Source organism: Ochlerotatus camptorhynchus, unplaced genomic scaffold (assembly GCF_037179485.1).
Source record: "Ochlerotatus camptorhynchus isolate MF236.1 unplaced genomic scaffold, CSIRO-AGI_Acam_v1.1 ptg000064l, whole genome shotgun sequence".
Classification (NCBI taxonomy): domain Eukaryota; kingdom Metazoa; phylum Arthropoda; class Insecta; order Diptera; family Culicidae; genus Ochlerotatus; species Ochlerotatus camptorhynchus.
This window is the reverse complement of record NW_027040554.1, coordinates 2,202,206-2,220,106: the sequence shown is the minus strand read 5'-3', so window position 1 is coordinate 2,220,106 and position 17,901 is coordinate 2,202,206. Positions and strand designations below refer to the sequence as shown.

General features: G+C 36.1%; 1 protein-coding gene across 3 annotated transcripts in view; it reads left to right on the top strand.

The window, feature by feature from the left end:
• Window positions 1-17,901, top strand: part of spir (spire) — a 463,061-nt gene that overhangs the window by 203,420 nt on the left and 241,740 nt on the right. For all 3 annotated transcript variants that reach the window (XM_065216592.1, XM_065216591.1, XM_065216590.1), the window contains exon 3: window positions 14,947-15,064. In XM_065216592.1, coding sequence (XP_065072664.1) covers window positions 14,947-15,064 — 118 coding nt within the window. The remainder of the gene's footprint in view (window positions 1-14,946; window positions 15,065-17,901) is intronic.

Here is a 17,901-nt window from a genome sequence, read left to right as displayed (position 1 = left end):
TTTCGCTCTTCGAGGGTGGAGATTCTAGGAATTAGTTTGTTCTTTTTAAACCATAGAAGAAATGAGTCAATTTATGCATCAAAAATAGAACCGTTTTCACAGCGGAAACTTATGGAGGTGATCACAGTGTCGTAATGATCATCATCCTGTGTGGTGTGTTTCTCCTATACAAGCTTGAAAATTACAGCACTTCGTCGTTGGCATCACTCCTGTATATGATAATCGCGGTTTCTTCCGGTCGCTTCTTGAAGCTAAGCACAGATCAGTTCATCCCTCTATGATCGTAGAACAACAAACTAACATGATTACAGTACCTCTTCGAGTTTACCTTCAGGCGATGAGAATTTATACAGTCTAAAAAACGACACCCATATTTCCCGCTTTAGAAATTTCCTGGACTGCAATAAAGCATCTCATTCGCATGGGTGAAACCCCACCTCATTCTAGTCGACGACGTCTCGCTCCATTAGTTTCTTTCCTACCGATGTTCGTCCGTCTGCGGATGTAACCTATAAGTACCGAAGTTCTATAAATACAGTAGAAAACAGAAAGCAGGGAGTTTTTCCGTCCACAACGGCAAACGGTTTCCGACAACTTGATAACATCTCTTTCTTTCTAGCTGTCTTGAACCGCAACCATTCCGTCCGTCATCGCCGAAAGCGCAGTACAGAAGAGGCCCTGCTTTAATTTAATTGAATCAACTCGGTGTGGCTTTGTGGCCTCCTCATTGAGCCGAGTCAGGCCGTAACATCGTTGCAGTCTTTTTTTTTCTGAGTCTTCTTCTGTATCATCATTATCATCATCATCATCATCGTTTCAAACTCGTACACAGTTTATCAACTCATATATGTGCTATAGGCTCTTTACCGTAAAATTATGATTGCCTATGATTTTTGCTGCTATTATGCAACCACAGAATTTTTGCTGCTCGCTTTCGGCTGCCTTTGGGTTATTGTTGGTAATTGTTGTGATTGGACTGGTTTTGATTTTGTATCATTGTTTATTTTCTGTGGTCAGCCTAGTTGTTGGATGGCAATTGGTGATGAGAGGAACGTATGTGACGACCTTAATTGAATAACTGTAGCTGATAATAGAGTGTAGAATATATTTTGCAGTATCACCATTTCAGATCAGGTTGATACTAGCTATCAGCATGGAATGCCGCGACTTTACATTCTAGGTTATGGCCTTCGATGTCAACTATTAGTTAAGCTATTTAAAAGCTGAACCCTCTAATGTCTGAATTATGGACAATTAATCAATTTATCGTGCAAATTTATTGAACTTTTCGTTACTAAATCGTAACTTTGTGAGAAAATCCATGGATATGGGAAAAATTGTAATAAATTGGAATCGATTCCGAGTCGGTCTCTGAGTTCGAAGGTTCTTAATGTCGAGGCTGATTTAAATAGCTGATCAGCTTATGTTTGCATGCATGTTTGGAAAATGTAGGAATATATTGAATTAAAAAATACTAATAGGGTAACACGAACTGATGCATAACATCTCTGATCACGTCTTCCTTCGGAAGGGAAGTAAAGCCGTTGGTCCCCGGTTCAAACCAAATCAAGGAAAAAAATTGATTGCACGTTGCCACATTCGATATTAAAAATTGAATAGAGCAGTTCCACTCCAACTGACGTATCGATTTTATTTTTCCCTCTCCAAATTGCATGAAGCTTTGCATAATTGTCCACTAGGGACAATGTGCCGGAAATCAGCCATTCAGACTCACACCTAATTTTTTTAAATGGCGTATTGTATATTTTTCAAAAAATCATAGCACAAAAATGAGCCATTATTTAAATGTAGTCTGGGACAAAGTTGTAGGAAACAGGATTACCTTTTTAGAAAATAATACACACTGAAAAAAAGTCACAAATTATCGAAATAGATAAAAAAAAAAAAAAAACGTTTCAAACTTCAATATCAAAAATGTACTTTTTTAAGATCTTTAAACATATGTTAATTTAAAATTTATCAAAAATGCTAAATTTTTTGAAATGGACTCAACGGACACTTCAAAATTGACCAATTTTGTATAACAACATCGCTGTCACCGAGTTTGAGTGGTAAAGCTATGTCCATTTTGAATCCGGAATAATGAAATCATCTGTATCTCGGTAACGGATTGACGTACAAATAACGTTAACACATCAAAAAAAAAGGTAATTCACTGTACTTTTAGGAAAAAATATCAATACAAATCATTTCTTTTCGTTTCAAATGAAAATTCGCACTTTCTTCTTTATTCCTCTCATCAAACACTGCACACCTCCGGAGTCAACTTCCTTTGTACATTTGTTCCACATTTTGCGAGCCATTTTTCCACTTTTCTTAAGCTTCCGCTTCATTATTGCCCAAAATCTCTCGATGGGCCGGTACTGCGGGCAGTTGGGTGGATTTATGTTTTTATCGATGAAATCTACGTTATTATCGCGGTACCACTGAATGACTTCCCGGCTGTAGTGGCAACTCGCCAAATCTGGCCAACTTCACGGGACCTTTATGGGCTTTAATGAAAGGTAGTACGCCGTTTTTGAGGCATTCTTCCTTGTACAGCTTCGAGTCCATCGTCTTATTCGTCACGAACACTTTGGTCTTTGCTTCGCAGCTGCATATCCCTTGCCAAATCATCAGTTTTTTGGCAAATTTGTCCATAAAAGCAAACTTAAACTTCGCAGGAACATCTCCTCGTGCCGTCGCCATGTAGAATTTTTGGCCAGGAAGCTGTCCGAAATCCATTTTGACGTAGGTTTCATCGTCGATGAGCAGGCATCCTTGGTACTTCGTCAAAACCTGCTGGTAAAATTTCCGAGCTCGAGTTTTGGTGACGAAACTTTGCTTGAACGTTCTGTTTGGTTGCTTGCTGGCTCGATAGGAACGATATCCTGCTCGCAAACGAATTCTTCGAACGGTACTGCGAGCAGCAGCGTATTTTTGTACGATTTCATTATCTGATAGTCCAGGGTTTGCTCTGACGGTTTTCAACACCTTCTGGATCAGTTTGCGGTCATATGTTCCACTACGACGCTTACCTTGAGGCACTCGATCCACGCTCTTTCGCTCCCTGAAGCGTTTGAGCACATCATACACGGTTGATTTTAAGATTTTCAACGTTTTTGCGATTTTCATTGCGGACCACGTTGGATTATCAACGTAGGAGTGCAGAATTTTTTCTCTTTTCTCGGCTTCCATCTGGAATATTTTTTGACTCACTGCACGAAACACCGTGAAATTTATACCACAGAAAGTGGGCGCCTAGGTAAAGAAACCGCTGTAAAATAATTCTTGCAGCGGTCACTTTCCGTGCCGCTGCAACACAATAAGTGATTCCGGATTCTAACTGGACAGAACTTTAATTATCAACTACTCGATCATACATTGTGAATTGTCATGTGAATGGCTCGGTGATCTAATGGCGACCGTTTTTGCTTACTGAGTAGAAGATGGTGGAATTAGTTTCAGACCGCTTCGCATTATAATGTCGCTAATGTCCTATCGCTTTTAGTTTTTTTTTAACATTAACACATCACTTCAATTAAGCATTTCGTTTTCGAAAACAAACCCTGCTGCAAACCAGACCCAGTGATTTCTCGTGGGAGTGCTGTTGAGTCTCTATGTAATTACAGGTGGTAAATTTTGAAGGATTTAGCATCTAATTTGGATGCTTGGCAAGTTAACTTCTAAACCCTATGTGTATATTTCTGAGATTTTACGGATTATCTTCAGTGGCTTTATGTATTAACTCAAAACAGGGCGGCCACTGAGCCGGGAAAAACAAGAAGAGAGCCGCAATTTCACTGGGATTCAAAACCGGGAAAAACCGGGAAATTTGATTGGCCCCTTAAAATATTTATGTGTAGCTATATTAATCGAATTCTGCTAACAAATATTATAAGTTTAATACCTCGAATATGTTTCTTTATAGAATCTGGCATATATTTTTTCAAGCATGAACTGTTTCACATGATACCAACTATAAAGTCTGAGATGTTTTAAAAAATAGCATTGTCTCAGCGTCTGGCTTTTTATTATTATTAATTTTTTAACGTTGAAAACTGTTCACGTCACAAAATCTAGATTGCATGCACATTCAAAGATGATCTCATCAAATTCGAGATCTAACATTTCTTTTTGTTATTTTTTTCTGAAATTTCTAGTCTCATAATCTAGAACAGTTTTCTAAAACCTCCATCATGAAATTCGATCTCAATGAATGTCTTAGAATCTCGTGAATGTTTTGTTAACCCTGAATCTTCAAATTGCTGAATAATTTCTTTGAAATTTATCGGATTACATCTTTGCAAATTTTTCAAGGATTTCCTTAATGTCTTCAGAATTACTCTTAATATCAGGATTCCCCTTAACAATCGTTTAATTCTGTCGTTTAATTCTCTTGAAATTTTCTACATAACAGTCTCCAGAAAATTATTGAAATTTACTTATCTTGTATCTTCGTATTCTTAATAATAAAAAAAAAACATAGTTTATTTCTCTCCAAAAACTTTTCAACCATGCGCTAAGAATATTTCTCGGAAATCTTTTGGTATGCCATTTAGAATTTAGTATAGTATTATACAAAAATTTCTTAGGATATCACCTCAGAATTCCATAAGAATTATTCTCAGATTTTCCATGCAATTCTTCTCATAATACCCTAGAGAGGATCATTTGGTGTTTTCTTTGAATTCTCTTGAAACTCTCCTAAGATTTCCTTTCGAAATTCCATCCGAATATCCTGGAAGTCTACTCAAATTTTCTTTGGAAATATGCTTAAAATTTCGTACCCGGAATCTCCATGAAACTCCCTCTAATGTTTTATAAATTCTCTAGAAACTATCTTCACACTAGCTCGAAATTCTGCAAAGAATTGATTGAGCAATATTAGGAATTAGATTTCCTTGGAACTATTATCCATATTTCCTACCAGCTCTCCTCAGAATTGCTCTTTAATTAATTGATTTATCATCATTAAACAGATTTTCAGCCAGTGGCGCCGGTGATGTAGTGGTAAGCGTGATTACCTCTCAGCCTCTCACTCCAGTAGGCTAGGGTTTAATCCCAGTCGGTGCCGCCGGGATGTTCTGAGGCATAACATCTCTGATCACGCATTCCTTTGGAAGGGAAGCAAAGTCGTTGGTCCTTGGTTCATGAGTTGATGGGTCGATAGGTAGGGTTCAGGTGTGAGAGCTGGCTCCCTGGCGTTGGTGCTCAGCGCGGAAAACAAATCAAGGGAAAAAAAAATGATTTTCAGCCGTTCGGAATTATGATGCGTAGTTTCAGGATTGTAGTCAGTTATGGCCGTTTCATCATTTATTTCAGTCATAGGGTTACTTCGCTTTGAAACCTTCTCCAAATCTATTTATAATGTTCCCTGAATTCTATTCATAATCTACATAGTAGTCTTCTCAGAACTACATCTTAAAATTTCAAGTCAATTGGTAATTCTATCCTGAATAACTTTAGAATTGTCCCTATAATTCCTCTAAGGTTCAATTTATTATAAATTATCATCATAATTCAATACTTTCAAGTCAACAATTATGTTCTAGAGCATTGATTTTTCTTATATCTAAGATTTTTTAAATACGCCATATATGACTTCAAGTCAGAAATCTCGCTAAGTTCAAGAACGTGAAAACTTGCCTAGCCCCAAAACCTTGAAGACTTTTTCATGTAATCTGAATAAAATTTCTCAATCCGAGGATTAATGATATTTCGTAGATCGCATTGTTTTCTAAAATAATTAAGAAGCTCAATATATAATGGAAAAATGTGTATTTTGAAACCCTAGGCATAGGGTAGAGCGCTGCTTCGTCGTAATTGCCCATTTCCGTTCTATCGATCAGAAAAGATCAATAATATCAATGATTTCACCGTGCACAAATCAATAATAGGTTTGTTCCCATGCGTTAGTTCATTAGCTACAACATAAATCCTATTAGAGCGCATTGTATGAATATTTACGCTCTTTGTTCTCAAAACAAAAGAAGCGCTCCTAGCGAATCATCCTTTTCTACGTTTATCCGTAGGACGAAGAAAATCTATTGCCGTATTAATGCATTAGGATGGAATTGAAACTTGTAGAACGAATTTAGAATCAAGAAGCAGTGTTAGATTTTAAACAATATCTCCACAATTTGGGACTCTTTATCAAATCTAACGGTACGTATGGAAAGGTGAATACATTTAGAAGCCATCTTTTACAGAAATAGGGAAAATGGATGTAATGTCGGCCTAAATACCCCTAATTAGGGCCCATACATGAATTCAACAATCGACTAAATTTTAAATGGCGACCAAAATTATCCATTAGTACCGTCCCAATGACGCGTTCATCTAGATACAATTGATAAATATCAGATTTTTAGCGATGGGCCCAATTTTAGATCCATAGGCCAACATTAGAGCCATTTCCCCTATTTCATGTTATTTTATCAAACCCGTTAAAAAAAAAGAGAGGTAAAGCGTGGGTTGTGCTTAGTAGGATGGAAATTAGATCAAAAACCCTATACGATAATAATGCTACCTGGGAGATGCAGAGTCATTTAGCAGGATTGCAGATAGGAGTTTCATTTGATGATTCCGCTACTGTTTGTATTTTTAAAATCTAATCTATAAAGCCTTATACATCTCAATGTGGTTCAAAGTTCCAGTACTGGATAACCAAAATTATCGCAATTAATTTCTTTTTGCTGTTGAGGATCACATTAGGCGCGGCTAGAATCAATTGGATTCCCGTACAAGCCATAACCCTACTAAAAATGATTTATTTTACATGCTTAACCTTAATTGTAATAATTAATAATTAATAACTACATGACCGTTTGGATCAATTGTCATCCACTAACCTCGAGAAGACCACGAGTAGTCGGTTCAAATCCTTTAATTTTAGAATTAAGACATTTATAATGTATAAAGAAAATGATAACTTGCCTCTGTAAAGTTTATTCGATTGAGCCTGTACAAATAAAGCAATTAAAAAAAAAAAAAAAAAAAATGACCGTTTGGATGATAATGTAAGATGAATGAGATTTGAAGCCGCTGTTAACGGCCCTTGTGTGGATTGGTTCAATATGTAGGGGCAAGATGTCTTCCTGGCGTAGGTGATTGGCTCTTACGTTGTGGAACAGATACCGACGGAAAATAAAAAAGTCAAAAATGTATTCTGTATAAGGCAAGTGTGATAGCTATGGCACTAGTGCTCCAGTTTTGGACCCTAGTGTCCAAATCTAATTTGAAATAGATTTGTATGGTTTTTTTTGCGTAGATATATGGAACAATCTATGTTCTAACCTTGCATCGAAATAAATTTGGAACAGAATGAATAAAATCAAACTTTAAGATAATGCCAATCAGAGGGCCACTTGATCCAACAACTGGCACACTTACCCTATTACACTTCGTTTTTGGTGAAAAAATTCAGCCATTCGGTACACATCGGCTCGGTGTACTGCTAAAACGTGGACTTAACTGCACATTCCAAAGTAATCGGAAACATTACAGTCCCAATTTCCTATCCAATGGCAAATGAAAGTAAACTTCCTCCTTTGCTTTGTGCTCTTGAATGAAGGGGGTCCAATCGCCAGTGCCAGTCTCGCATAAGCAGCTCCAGTCAAGTTTGAAATTACAATCCTGTTTTCCTCGTCCGTCCTGTCACTGTCCTCTTCTTGGAGCACACACCACCGAACCACACACGACGACGACAAACTTCGGCTTATTGAGAATTGTGAATCTAAACACAATGTACACACATTGCATTATAAGATGCAAGATTTTACCGATACCGAATAAAGTACCAATAATGGTCGATGATGGTGGTACTATTAGTATTGCTTTTGTGGCCGGGTCTGTATTTGGCCTGCGGCGTGGCGAAGTTGTTGGCATTACGGTACGGTAGACTATAGGGTTGGGAACATGATCGTCAACGCTGTTGGCGATTGGTGTTGTTTTATTTTTTATTACAATTTCGCAACGCTCTCGGTCGGTGGACTGGTGCTGGACTGGTTCAAACTTCTTTCTACTGCGCGCCGGTCTGCCGGTGCTGGTCTTTCTCCCATGTGTACCCACCCGACAGGGCTGACGAGGGGATTGGCCTATGAATTTCCGTGAATGTTGGTCGTTGCCGGTTCGAGTGAAGTTCACGGTCACATGGTTTCTGTCCAATTTGGAGTGCTGTTTGCCGCCGAGGGGAGGACCGGATGGGAAGACCGATCGTTTGCTAGGTGGTTTGAATTCGTTACAAATACGTGTGTGCGTGCGTGTGCCGTGCGTCGGGATCAATGAATTCATCATTTGACAATAATTGGCGGTTGGAAATGGATGATTGAAGGTTTGGAATTTCTGTTACGCTGGGGATTTGTGCGACAGGAAGATGATTTTTGTTATCTTTGGAAAATGAGTTACCTGATACTCCTATGAACAAGTACTAATATCTTCTAAAGGTAGTCTTTGGTGCATGATGATCTAGGTTAAGATTTACTAATGAGCCTTCTATTAACCAAACTAGTAAAGGCGTTGTTAATAAGTATATTATGCAACCTCGGCCAAGGATTTAATCTAGTTAGAAATTTTCTGGATACAGTACCCGTTCAATTTTGGTACGGTTCGATTTTGGCAACAAAACCACAAAACCATTCGTTTTTGGCACGCGGCCAAAATTGAACTGTTTTTGAAAATAATCTATTTAGCTTCCTTGTGATTACAATTTTTAATAAAAAATTAATTTTTAATAACGTCTATAGATAACTCACTGTGGCAAAAAAAAAATCAACGAAAACAAAAATTAAATTTCTTAATAAAACCGATCGATTCATTATACTAAAATGTACGGTCTTCTTCAGTGTCATGTAAAGACCTATTGAAATCTAAGATAAGTTTATAATTCTGCCACCATGTGGCGCTACTGTGCTACCTGACTCATAACGAATGTACGTTGTATCTGCGGGATTGTAGATCTTGTCAAATTTCACATTCATTATGCTATGTTAAATTAGACGAGGTATACGATACGTAATACGTCATTCCCACTAAAGAACTATTGAAATCGAAGATAAGTTTGTGCTACCTGACTCCAGTATGTGCTATATTTCGAGATCCTGACCCGCTGGGAACTTGCTTTCTTCGGTAAAGTTGTTTAGTTGTTCAGCAAAGCCTCCTAAATAAAGCTAAATAATAATAATAGTTGTTCAGCAGTTGTTGCCAAAACCTTCAGCGCTAGTGTGCATATGAACTTTAAAAATGTGCTACTGTGAGTTAAGATCTAATTTCCGCCATACTAAGCACAATCCGTACTTTAACTCTCTCTATCGGGTTTGAACAAATAATAACATGTTTCAATCTAAGATGACTTCTAAATTTATTCGCTTCTAAAATCACTTCTTGATTCCAATGGATTCTCATGGTTTCTAGAAGAATGGATGTAGATATTAATATTAAGCGTCTATAAGTTTTGTAGTTTTTGAACTAAACTATTATATGATTGATTCGTTTACGTTGAAATCATTGATAGGTATATTTGTTGTTTCTGTTCGATAGGACGAAAATGAGTGCTTATGCTTGATTAGTGCTCTACCCTATTCCTCAAGATCCTGACTATCTGGGAAGTTGCTGACTTCGGAAGAGTTTTTCAAATAGCCAACATCTTTTAAATAATGAGTAGATTAGTTCAGAACTCTGCCACTAAGCAACGCTGGTGTGCATGTGAAAATTCCAAGGGGTTTCTACCAAGCTTGTAAGGTGATCTTGATTACCGATTAAAATAATTAGTTAATTTTTAATTACTTGGTAATTTCAATGTAATAAAACTAATTGTAAGTAATTTATGGGTAATTTTAGTAATTCCTTCTACTTCGAAAATAATTTGGTAATTTTAAAGATAACTAATCAGTAAATTAAGTAATTCTAAAAATATTTGTACTCTGGAATTATCGTATTATTCTGTAAATTGTATGATTTTAGTTGTTTCAGGTATGCCTTATTATTAAATTAGTGGAAATCGGAATTAGATATTAAAAAAATTAAATCTGAAAAAAAAAATTAGGGCCACATTATGCAATCAAATCAAATCAAATCGACTTTTTTTATATAAGCGCTCTTACGAAAAATGCTTCGTTTCGATTTCTGCAATAAGACTTCAGTTGTATATAAAGGAAATATACGAATGAAATATTCTATCGATGACATCATGACATCAGAGTGCGCAAACGTCAAAATCAAAAGAATAGCAACAGACGAGTTTTTCTATATTGAAATACAGTATTTACAGTAAAACTTTCAAATTCTGATTTTGTCATTGAAACTTTTTTTAAACTTAGTCAAAACTGATTCCAGTTTTGTTTTTGACGAGCTTGGATGCCGTCGTATTACTCTAACAATTCCATCGTAGGAAACATTGTTAATCATTGAATAATTGAGTAATTCCAAAGTAATTCTTAAAACTATTCAAGTAATCGTAATAATTTCGGTAAGCGAGAGTAATAAAAATAATTTGAAGGTAATAAAGTAATTTTAATTAAATGAAAAGTAATCAGAGCACTTTTCGGTAATCTGACTGGCACCGGTAATTAGTGTTGGTAGAAACCCTCGGAAAATTCAAAGTGTGTTATATCTTGAGATCCTAACTATCTGGGAAGCTACTGTCTTGGGCAAAGTAGATCAGTTAACCAAGGTCTACCACATTGTTGACAGGTTAGGTTCATAAACCACACACTACGTGGCGGTAGTGTGAAAATAGACATTCATAATTTACTATATCCCAAGATTCTGATAACCTGGGAAGAACTTTGTGGAAGATAGCAGCTTCCCAGTGGGTCACAATCTTAAGATATATTTCTTACTAGTAGTTAATATGCCCAACCAAACAACTGCGTAGAACCTGAATAACTTTGTCGAAGACTGCACTTTCCTGAATGGTTAGGATCTCAAGATATTGTATTGCAAATTCGTTTCTAGGGACATTGTCTCAGTTGTGGTTGATGTAGTAGATAGTTTAGATTTGGAAAACCTAGAACATCACGTATGTTGTTAGAAATGCCTAATGTCAAACATTGGACTTAAAGTGGACATTTTATATGATAGATCAGGAGATGTAAGTATAGAGTTGATAGTTCCGTTAGAGTATGATAGTGTGAAAATTGTACATAGAAAGTTGAAAGCGAACAAAGGACAATTTTGAGTAAGGTACTGAAGGTACTCTATGAAGCTGTTTGGACATATTTAATTGCTGGGGACATTGCCTTAGTTTGCGGTTGATCTAGTAGATCATTTGACCTGATCTCCAAGGCGATTGGGAGAATCGCCAACACCTCATATGCATTAAAGTTTTTCTCCCATAATATGTATACAACCCATAAATCTTCACGGACATGTTTCACTGTTAGGGTTATTGTCTCAGTCGTTGTTGATCTAGTAGATCATTTGATCTGAGCTCCAGGAAGTTTGGGAGAACTTTAAACATCTCATGCGCATTTAAATGAACCTACAATGATGCGCACAGACTCCATAAAGATCTTTGGGCATAGTTAGTTGCTGGGTACATTGTCTCAGTTTGTGGTTCATGTGATATGAACTCCAAAACGATTTGTGGGACCTATAAAATCTCACAATCATGTAAATTAATAGTTAATGATGCACATAGAATGCATGAAGCAGTTTGAACCTGTTTCGTTTTTGGGAATCTTGTCTCAGTCGGGCTTAGGGACAAAAGGTCGAAAGACAGAAGGTCAAGAGGAGAAATACTCGAAAGACAAAAGTTACAAGGAAACAAATGGTCGAAAGAACAAAATTTCGATTAAAACAAACTATCGAGAGGCCAAAAACTAATGTAAATATGCTGAAACTGATTTGACATGACTTTAAAAAATCTCTCAAAAGTAAAATATGATTTTATACTAATTTCCTTTCTTTGAAAGCTACTAAGTCATTAAAATTTTATTTTCATTGAATAAATTGCTGTAATGTTGAGTGGTATAGTAAAAATTAATATCTATTTGATTAACCCTTCGTAGAAAGTTTCATCATGAGAATTATTTGAGATACAATGATTAAAATTTACATTTAAGACTTTGTGTTTTAAAAATGTACACTTGAGCTTTGGAAAACTTGTGAGTTTTAGGGTATAAAGCATTTTTATTTGAGTTTGCCTTCATTTAGACATGATCAGTTCTTTCAAAAATTTCGAAAATCTTAGATGAGATATTTGATTCACATATTTTTTAGAGGTTTTTCTTTCTATTATACGCGAGCAGTGCTTTCATATATAACACAGTAATACAATAAACTCTTCTTTAAATTACACTTATTCTTCATAATAAATAAAAAAAATCCGTAATGGGATCTCGACCTTTTGCCCTTTTGACTTTTTGTATTTCCCCTTTTGTCCTTGGGACCATTTATCTTTCGATTTTTTATCAGTCATACTTGATCTAGTAGATCATGTGACCTGAACTCCAATACAATTTGGACAGCCTAAGACAAGTGATAGAAATCGAAATGGATCGTAAATGATGAGTCTCGGATTTATGATGTCAGGTCCTTGATAATCCTCAAAATCATCGAAAAAGCTCAAAACCGTGTTTAAATTTGTAAAAACAACAATTCTTCTTGAAATGGATGGAAAAGTACACTGAAATCCACCTTTAATCAAAATCATGAAAACAAGTGGAAAAAGGTTGAAGGGGATTTCATATAAACAAACTTTGAAGATCTATCCCTTTGATTTTAGAAAACATTTGAGCTCATAGGATCTAGCGTTTTTAAAATGAGAGGCTCGTCCTGGTCGTTTACGGGTTAAAATGCTACCACAACATGCCATAAAAACTGAAAAAAAAACATTATAAGCACTAAAATTATCGACAAATTGGCGTTTAAGCCCCAAAAAAGTCTTAAGATGGCTAATCGCAAACGTCACAACGACTTTATTTATATTACTTGTAAATTGTTAAGTAGCAAAATAGTCTTTGAATGTGCCAAAACATTATTTTAACTCTAAATTTGTCTTAAAACTACAGACTAAAATAGAAAAATCTTCTTACAAATTCCCCAACATTATTTCAAAGTTAGGGGTTCTGAAAATTATCTAAATGTAGATATATGATACAATTTAACATAAAAGTGAAGAAAACATATCAAGAAGACTGGCAACTCTTCCAATTCCTCATACGTCCGCTATGAGACAGGTACAATCGCGTCATCTGCCGCTCAAAGGTAAATGTTCTGATTGACTGTTATATCGATGATTCCAACCATAGAAGAAAGGTGTGTGTATTTGCTTATTCTTCTATACATTGCTTCCACCTTCACCCATGCGCAGCGCTACTGTATCTGTCACCTGGATTCTCGCAACGTTGCCAGTCTTCTTGATATGTTGTCTTTGATAAAAGCCAAGGTTCCAGATCTAAAAGCGGGATATTTTTTTTACAGACACTACAATTAGTTGATTTTTAAACTCATATGAATTATATTCTAATGTTCTGATTTTTAATGCAGAATCATGGAAAAATTGTTCAACTTGGAATAAACAAATTTCAAGAAATATATATACAATCTGGAACTCTTATAATAAACCCTTTAGATTTCCATATCTAGGATGAATTGAAAGTCATTGCCTAGATAATATTGAAAATTTGCATCTGAGACCAGAAAAAAAAAAATGTCCACGCGGATGATGAGGTCGACTTAAAATTTAGATGAATTCGACCCAATTTAGTGGCCGGCGCCAAAGAAGATGTTCTAACCATCTTATGAAATAAATTAAGTTAGTAAAAAACACTAAACGAGTTGCATACTAAGGCCAAAAACTTACACATCCTATTAAATTTTCTATAAATCTGGGATCAAACGTTCTTAGTCAGAAATAAGGCATACTTTCTAATCCTAGATATAACAATTTGTTAATCATTATGTAAAAACGAGATCTTAAAAGAAACTTATTCTGATACAATTTTTTAAGATCTTTTCTGGCACTTCTGAAGGAGTTATCCCCATTGAGTTGATTGAACTGATGTAAATTTATTTCTTTACAAATTTACTTGCATAAAACTCTACTCTATTCTCTACTCAACCCATGATATGAAAAATTAAAACGATGAATCATTTCTTTGATCCAAAACTCATAAATCGGCTCGATCAATTTCTACCGCTTTTTTTCCCATCGAACGCACGAAACCCCCCGGACGTCACTGGTTTTTAAACCCACAAATTGCCGATCGATCAGCTGGTAGCGGAAATTGCTCTCAGATTGAATCGCACCCAAATCTTCTTTCTCTCTTTAGTTCTTCCTCCTCCGTTTCACGCCTGCCCCGTTCATTTCTGTTTTGCTTTCATCGAGTGAAAAGCAAAAGTGACCATCAACAACAAGAAAACATGGAATTTGAAAATAAAAATATAAAGCAATAACAACAATACAGCATACAGCAAAAATCACCCGACCGAAAAAAAAAACCACTATCGATCTCATCATCAACGATCGCGGTAGCAGCGGGCGGCGGCGGTGGTGTCAGACATTGATGTCGTGGTTTCCGTCGAATGGGGTTCAATGAAATGATTCACTGACCCATTGAAAGAGAGAGAGAGAGAGAGAGAGAGAGAGAATTTTTGTTTTGGGGTTGTGGAATTTGAAACGTGTTTTGGGCTTTGGCACTGTCTGCCCGATCAACGGTGATGGGTGTGTACAAATTTATGCTGCGTTTGGAAAACTCGCTTCATTAGGCTGAGCGCTTCAATGTGATTGACATTAAGCTTTGGCATATGTGTAACATTTGCAAGCGAAATCGGGAAATGTGAAATGGATGATTGGTGAACCGATCCGCTGGGGTAGAAACTTGGGTGAAATTATGTCGGATATCGTTTTGCTCCATTACAGCGATTTCAAAATCTTACTTTTTTTTCGATCAGTACTTAGAAAACCAAAACATTCTCATATCATTTTTTTTCCATTCACAGATCTTGCTCAAACTTGGAATCGTCGTCTACACCGCACTTGACTACAACCTGCCCTCCAACGAGGATTGTCCCATGTCCCACGATCTGGAGGAACTGATCGAGTTCATGACAGCCGAAGGTAAGCGTGACCTATTTATTTCCATTCAATGTTCCATTATTGTTATTATGAGGTGTGATCAAACTCGTTCAGGTTCTTTCTTCTCCCTGAAGAAAGGGGGAAAAAAATTGAATGAAGACATAATAATTCATCTTCCTTAAGGCTGGTTTACCCAACCCATCAGGTTGTCGTTGATGACATGACACAGCGTTGAGACGGTGATGACATTGAATCCTACGGCGAAGAATATCAAGCACAATTTAACTTTCCTTGTGTAGTTCGCCGCATCGCTGATATGTTCGGTTTGCAAAGTCGAGGTTCATATGAAAATAATGATAATTTCGCATTGAATCTTCAGAGCACCATCATCGTCGTCGTCTTTCATTGACGGGGTGTGGATCACCATTGAGTCTTACATTGTTCGAACGAATAGTAAAAGGAAGCATGTCTAGGCTAGGCAAAGCTTGCACAATAAACCTTTGTTGATTTACTTCACTTTCCATGGGGATGATGGGATGGTGTTACACTCAGTTCACGGTGTCAGTCAGTCAGGTTTACGAAGATAAAGTAATCACGTTCTCAATTGAATCAGATGATGAAGGTGGTGTGTCATCTTTTGTTTTTGCTGTTTCTGTTGCTTTGTTGGGCTGTTCTTATATGGGCTATTTGATTCTTTTTCTTATGGGAAAGTTCATTTGAATTGAGCTATTTTCTCGGTTATGGCGTTTGAGATATTATTTTTTTATGTTTTCCGCATCGATAACTCTTTACGTATGATTGATGAAATTTTCTTTCGAATTGTTTTTTATCTATGCATTGGATGATCTTTATTATATCATGCATAACTTATGTAATTTTATAACTTATGATGAGGTGGGAACATTCTATAGCTGCTAGTTTGGGAGTTGTGCATACATTTGTTGGGAAATATATGAAGAGTATACTACTACAGTATACATATTCCTGGATACTAACGGATAATGATGATCTTCGCAACAAAGCTTGTTTTATGCTTTCAAATGAAGCTTGTTGCTAGTTTGGCAACTTTCGGCTGGCTTAGTTGCCTAAAAATTGTTATATTTCTCTCAAATAATTATTGAACACTTGTTTACAGCAATTTTGTGTGTTTTATTGTTGCCTCAAACTTAGCAGAACCCGTAAAGGATTTGTTACGAGATTAAAATGTAGAAAGACAAATTCGGCTGAATGTACGAAAGGCATAATGGATGTTAGGCATAGCATGTTATGCCATGTTACATGTTTTTCAAATACCGATAGGTTTTGCAACATTACCCAAGTAAAATTTTGGTTTTATTAGGGTTCTGTAGATCTTGATTTAGTTATTTGGGTAAACTCTGGACCTGCATACACTATTGATGATGTATGATAGTTCCATATCAGAGGCCTCAGGTAGCCTAGTATAGCCTAGTAGTAGCCTTAGTATTGTATTACCAAGCCGGAGGAGGCGGGTTCAATTCCCGGTTCAGTCGAGAAAATCTTTCGGGTTGAAAATTTAATGGACTTTTCTCGACATAGAGTATCAATATGCTAACCACACAATTACATTGGTTGGCATGGAAAGCTCTCAATTAATAACTGTGGAAGTGCATTTAGAACACTAAGTTGAAAGAAGTCAAGATGCTCGCTACAGAAAGCTTAAAAGAAGAAACACAGTACACAGTGGGCCTGGAATTAAATCTGCAGAAAAAAAAGCTCTGGGATTGCATCCAATTGAGTTGACGTCTTGAGTGAAGAATCTTGGACTACTTAGGACAACAATGTGGTGGATAAAACAGTTTAAGGTTTGGACGCAAAGGTGGCTCAGTGATACAAACTTGTTTATTTCATATGCAAAAAAGGAGGGACTTTGCATGTTAATTTAAATGCATATATAAAGGTACCAGACATGTTTTGCACTGAACTGAATATCAACTGTGACCAATTATCTGTTCATCTGGATCTCCTCATCTGTTCTTTGGTTTGGTGGAACTAGCATTTGGCGATCTTGAAGCAAGAATCGATCTTAGTGAATCGATTCATGTTTTTGAAAATAATCGATTCACCGATTTAATCAAACATTTTGAATCTATCTTTATGAATCGATCTTTTGAATCGATTCATTTTTCAAAATGTCACAAAAAATGTTTCAAATATAACGGATCATAGAAAAGTTGGTGCAATTTAAGCCAAGTTCAGTTTAGAGTTGATATTACGTTACATAAGCTATCTTATTATGACATTTCACTTATAATAGTCATTTAGTGTGATGATTGCTATCATTTAGAAATAAATTGTGTAGTACGTACGCAGGGAATGTTGTGAGTGTAACATCACTGCTGGTCATTAAAATAAGTGTAGGCAAAATAAATGCGAAATTTTAGGTTATGTTTATTCAACTTCATTTTATTCGACTTTAAAGTAAAGCATAAGATAGTGTAATAAAAATTAAGTAATTACACGAGAAAACTCAAAATTAAAACATTAAACGACTCACTCATTAGAATCATATATAAAATATGCCTGGTCAGTAAAATAGGTGTGTTGCATAAAACTATAGTATAGAAATGTTGAAAATAATCGTATAAGTTTTATTAGACTAATGATGCTTAGTAACCGCTGTGCCCTCCATTGTTAAGTAGAACCTTGTTCAATCTTTTTGGCATTGACTCATCCAAGCACTGAAAAGTTTCCTTTTTTATAGCATACCACTCTTTTTGAACTGTGGTCCATAGTTGATCCTTATTTGAAAATGCTTGACCAGATAACTTTCTTTTAAGCTCGTTCCATAAATGTTCCATGGGGTAGATGTCAGAAGATTGGCTAGACCATTAAATAAACGACAATTTGTTTGAACGAAA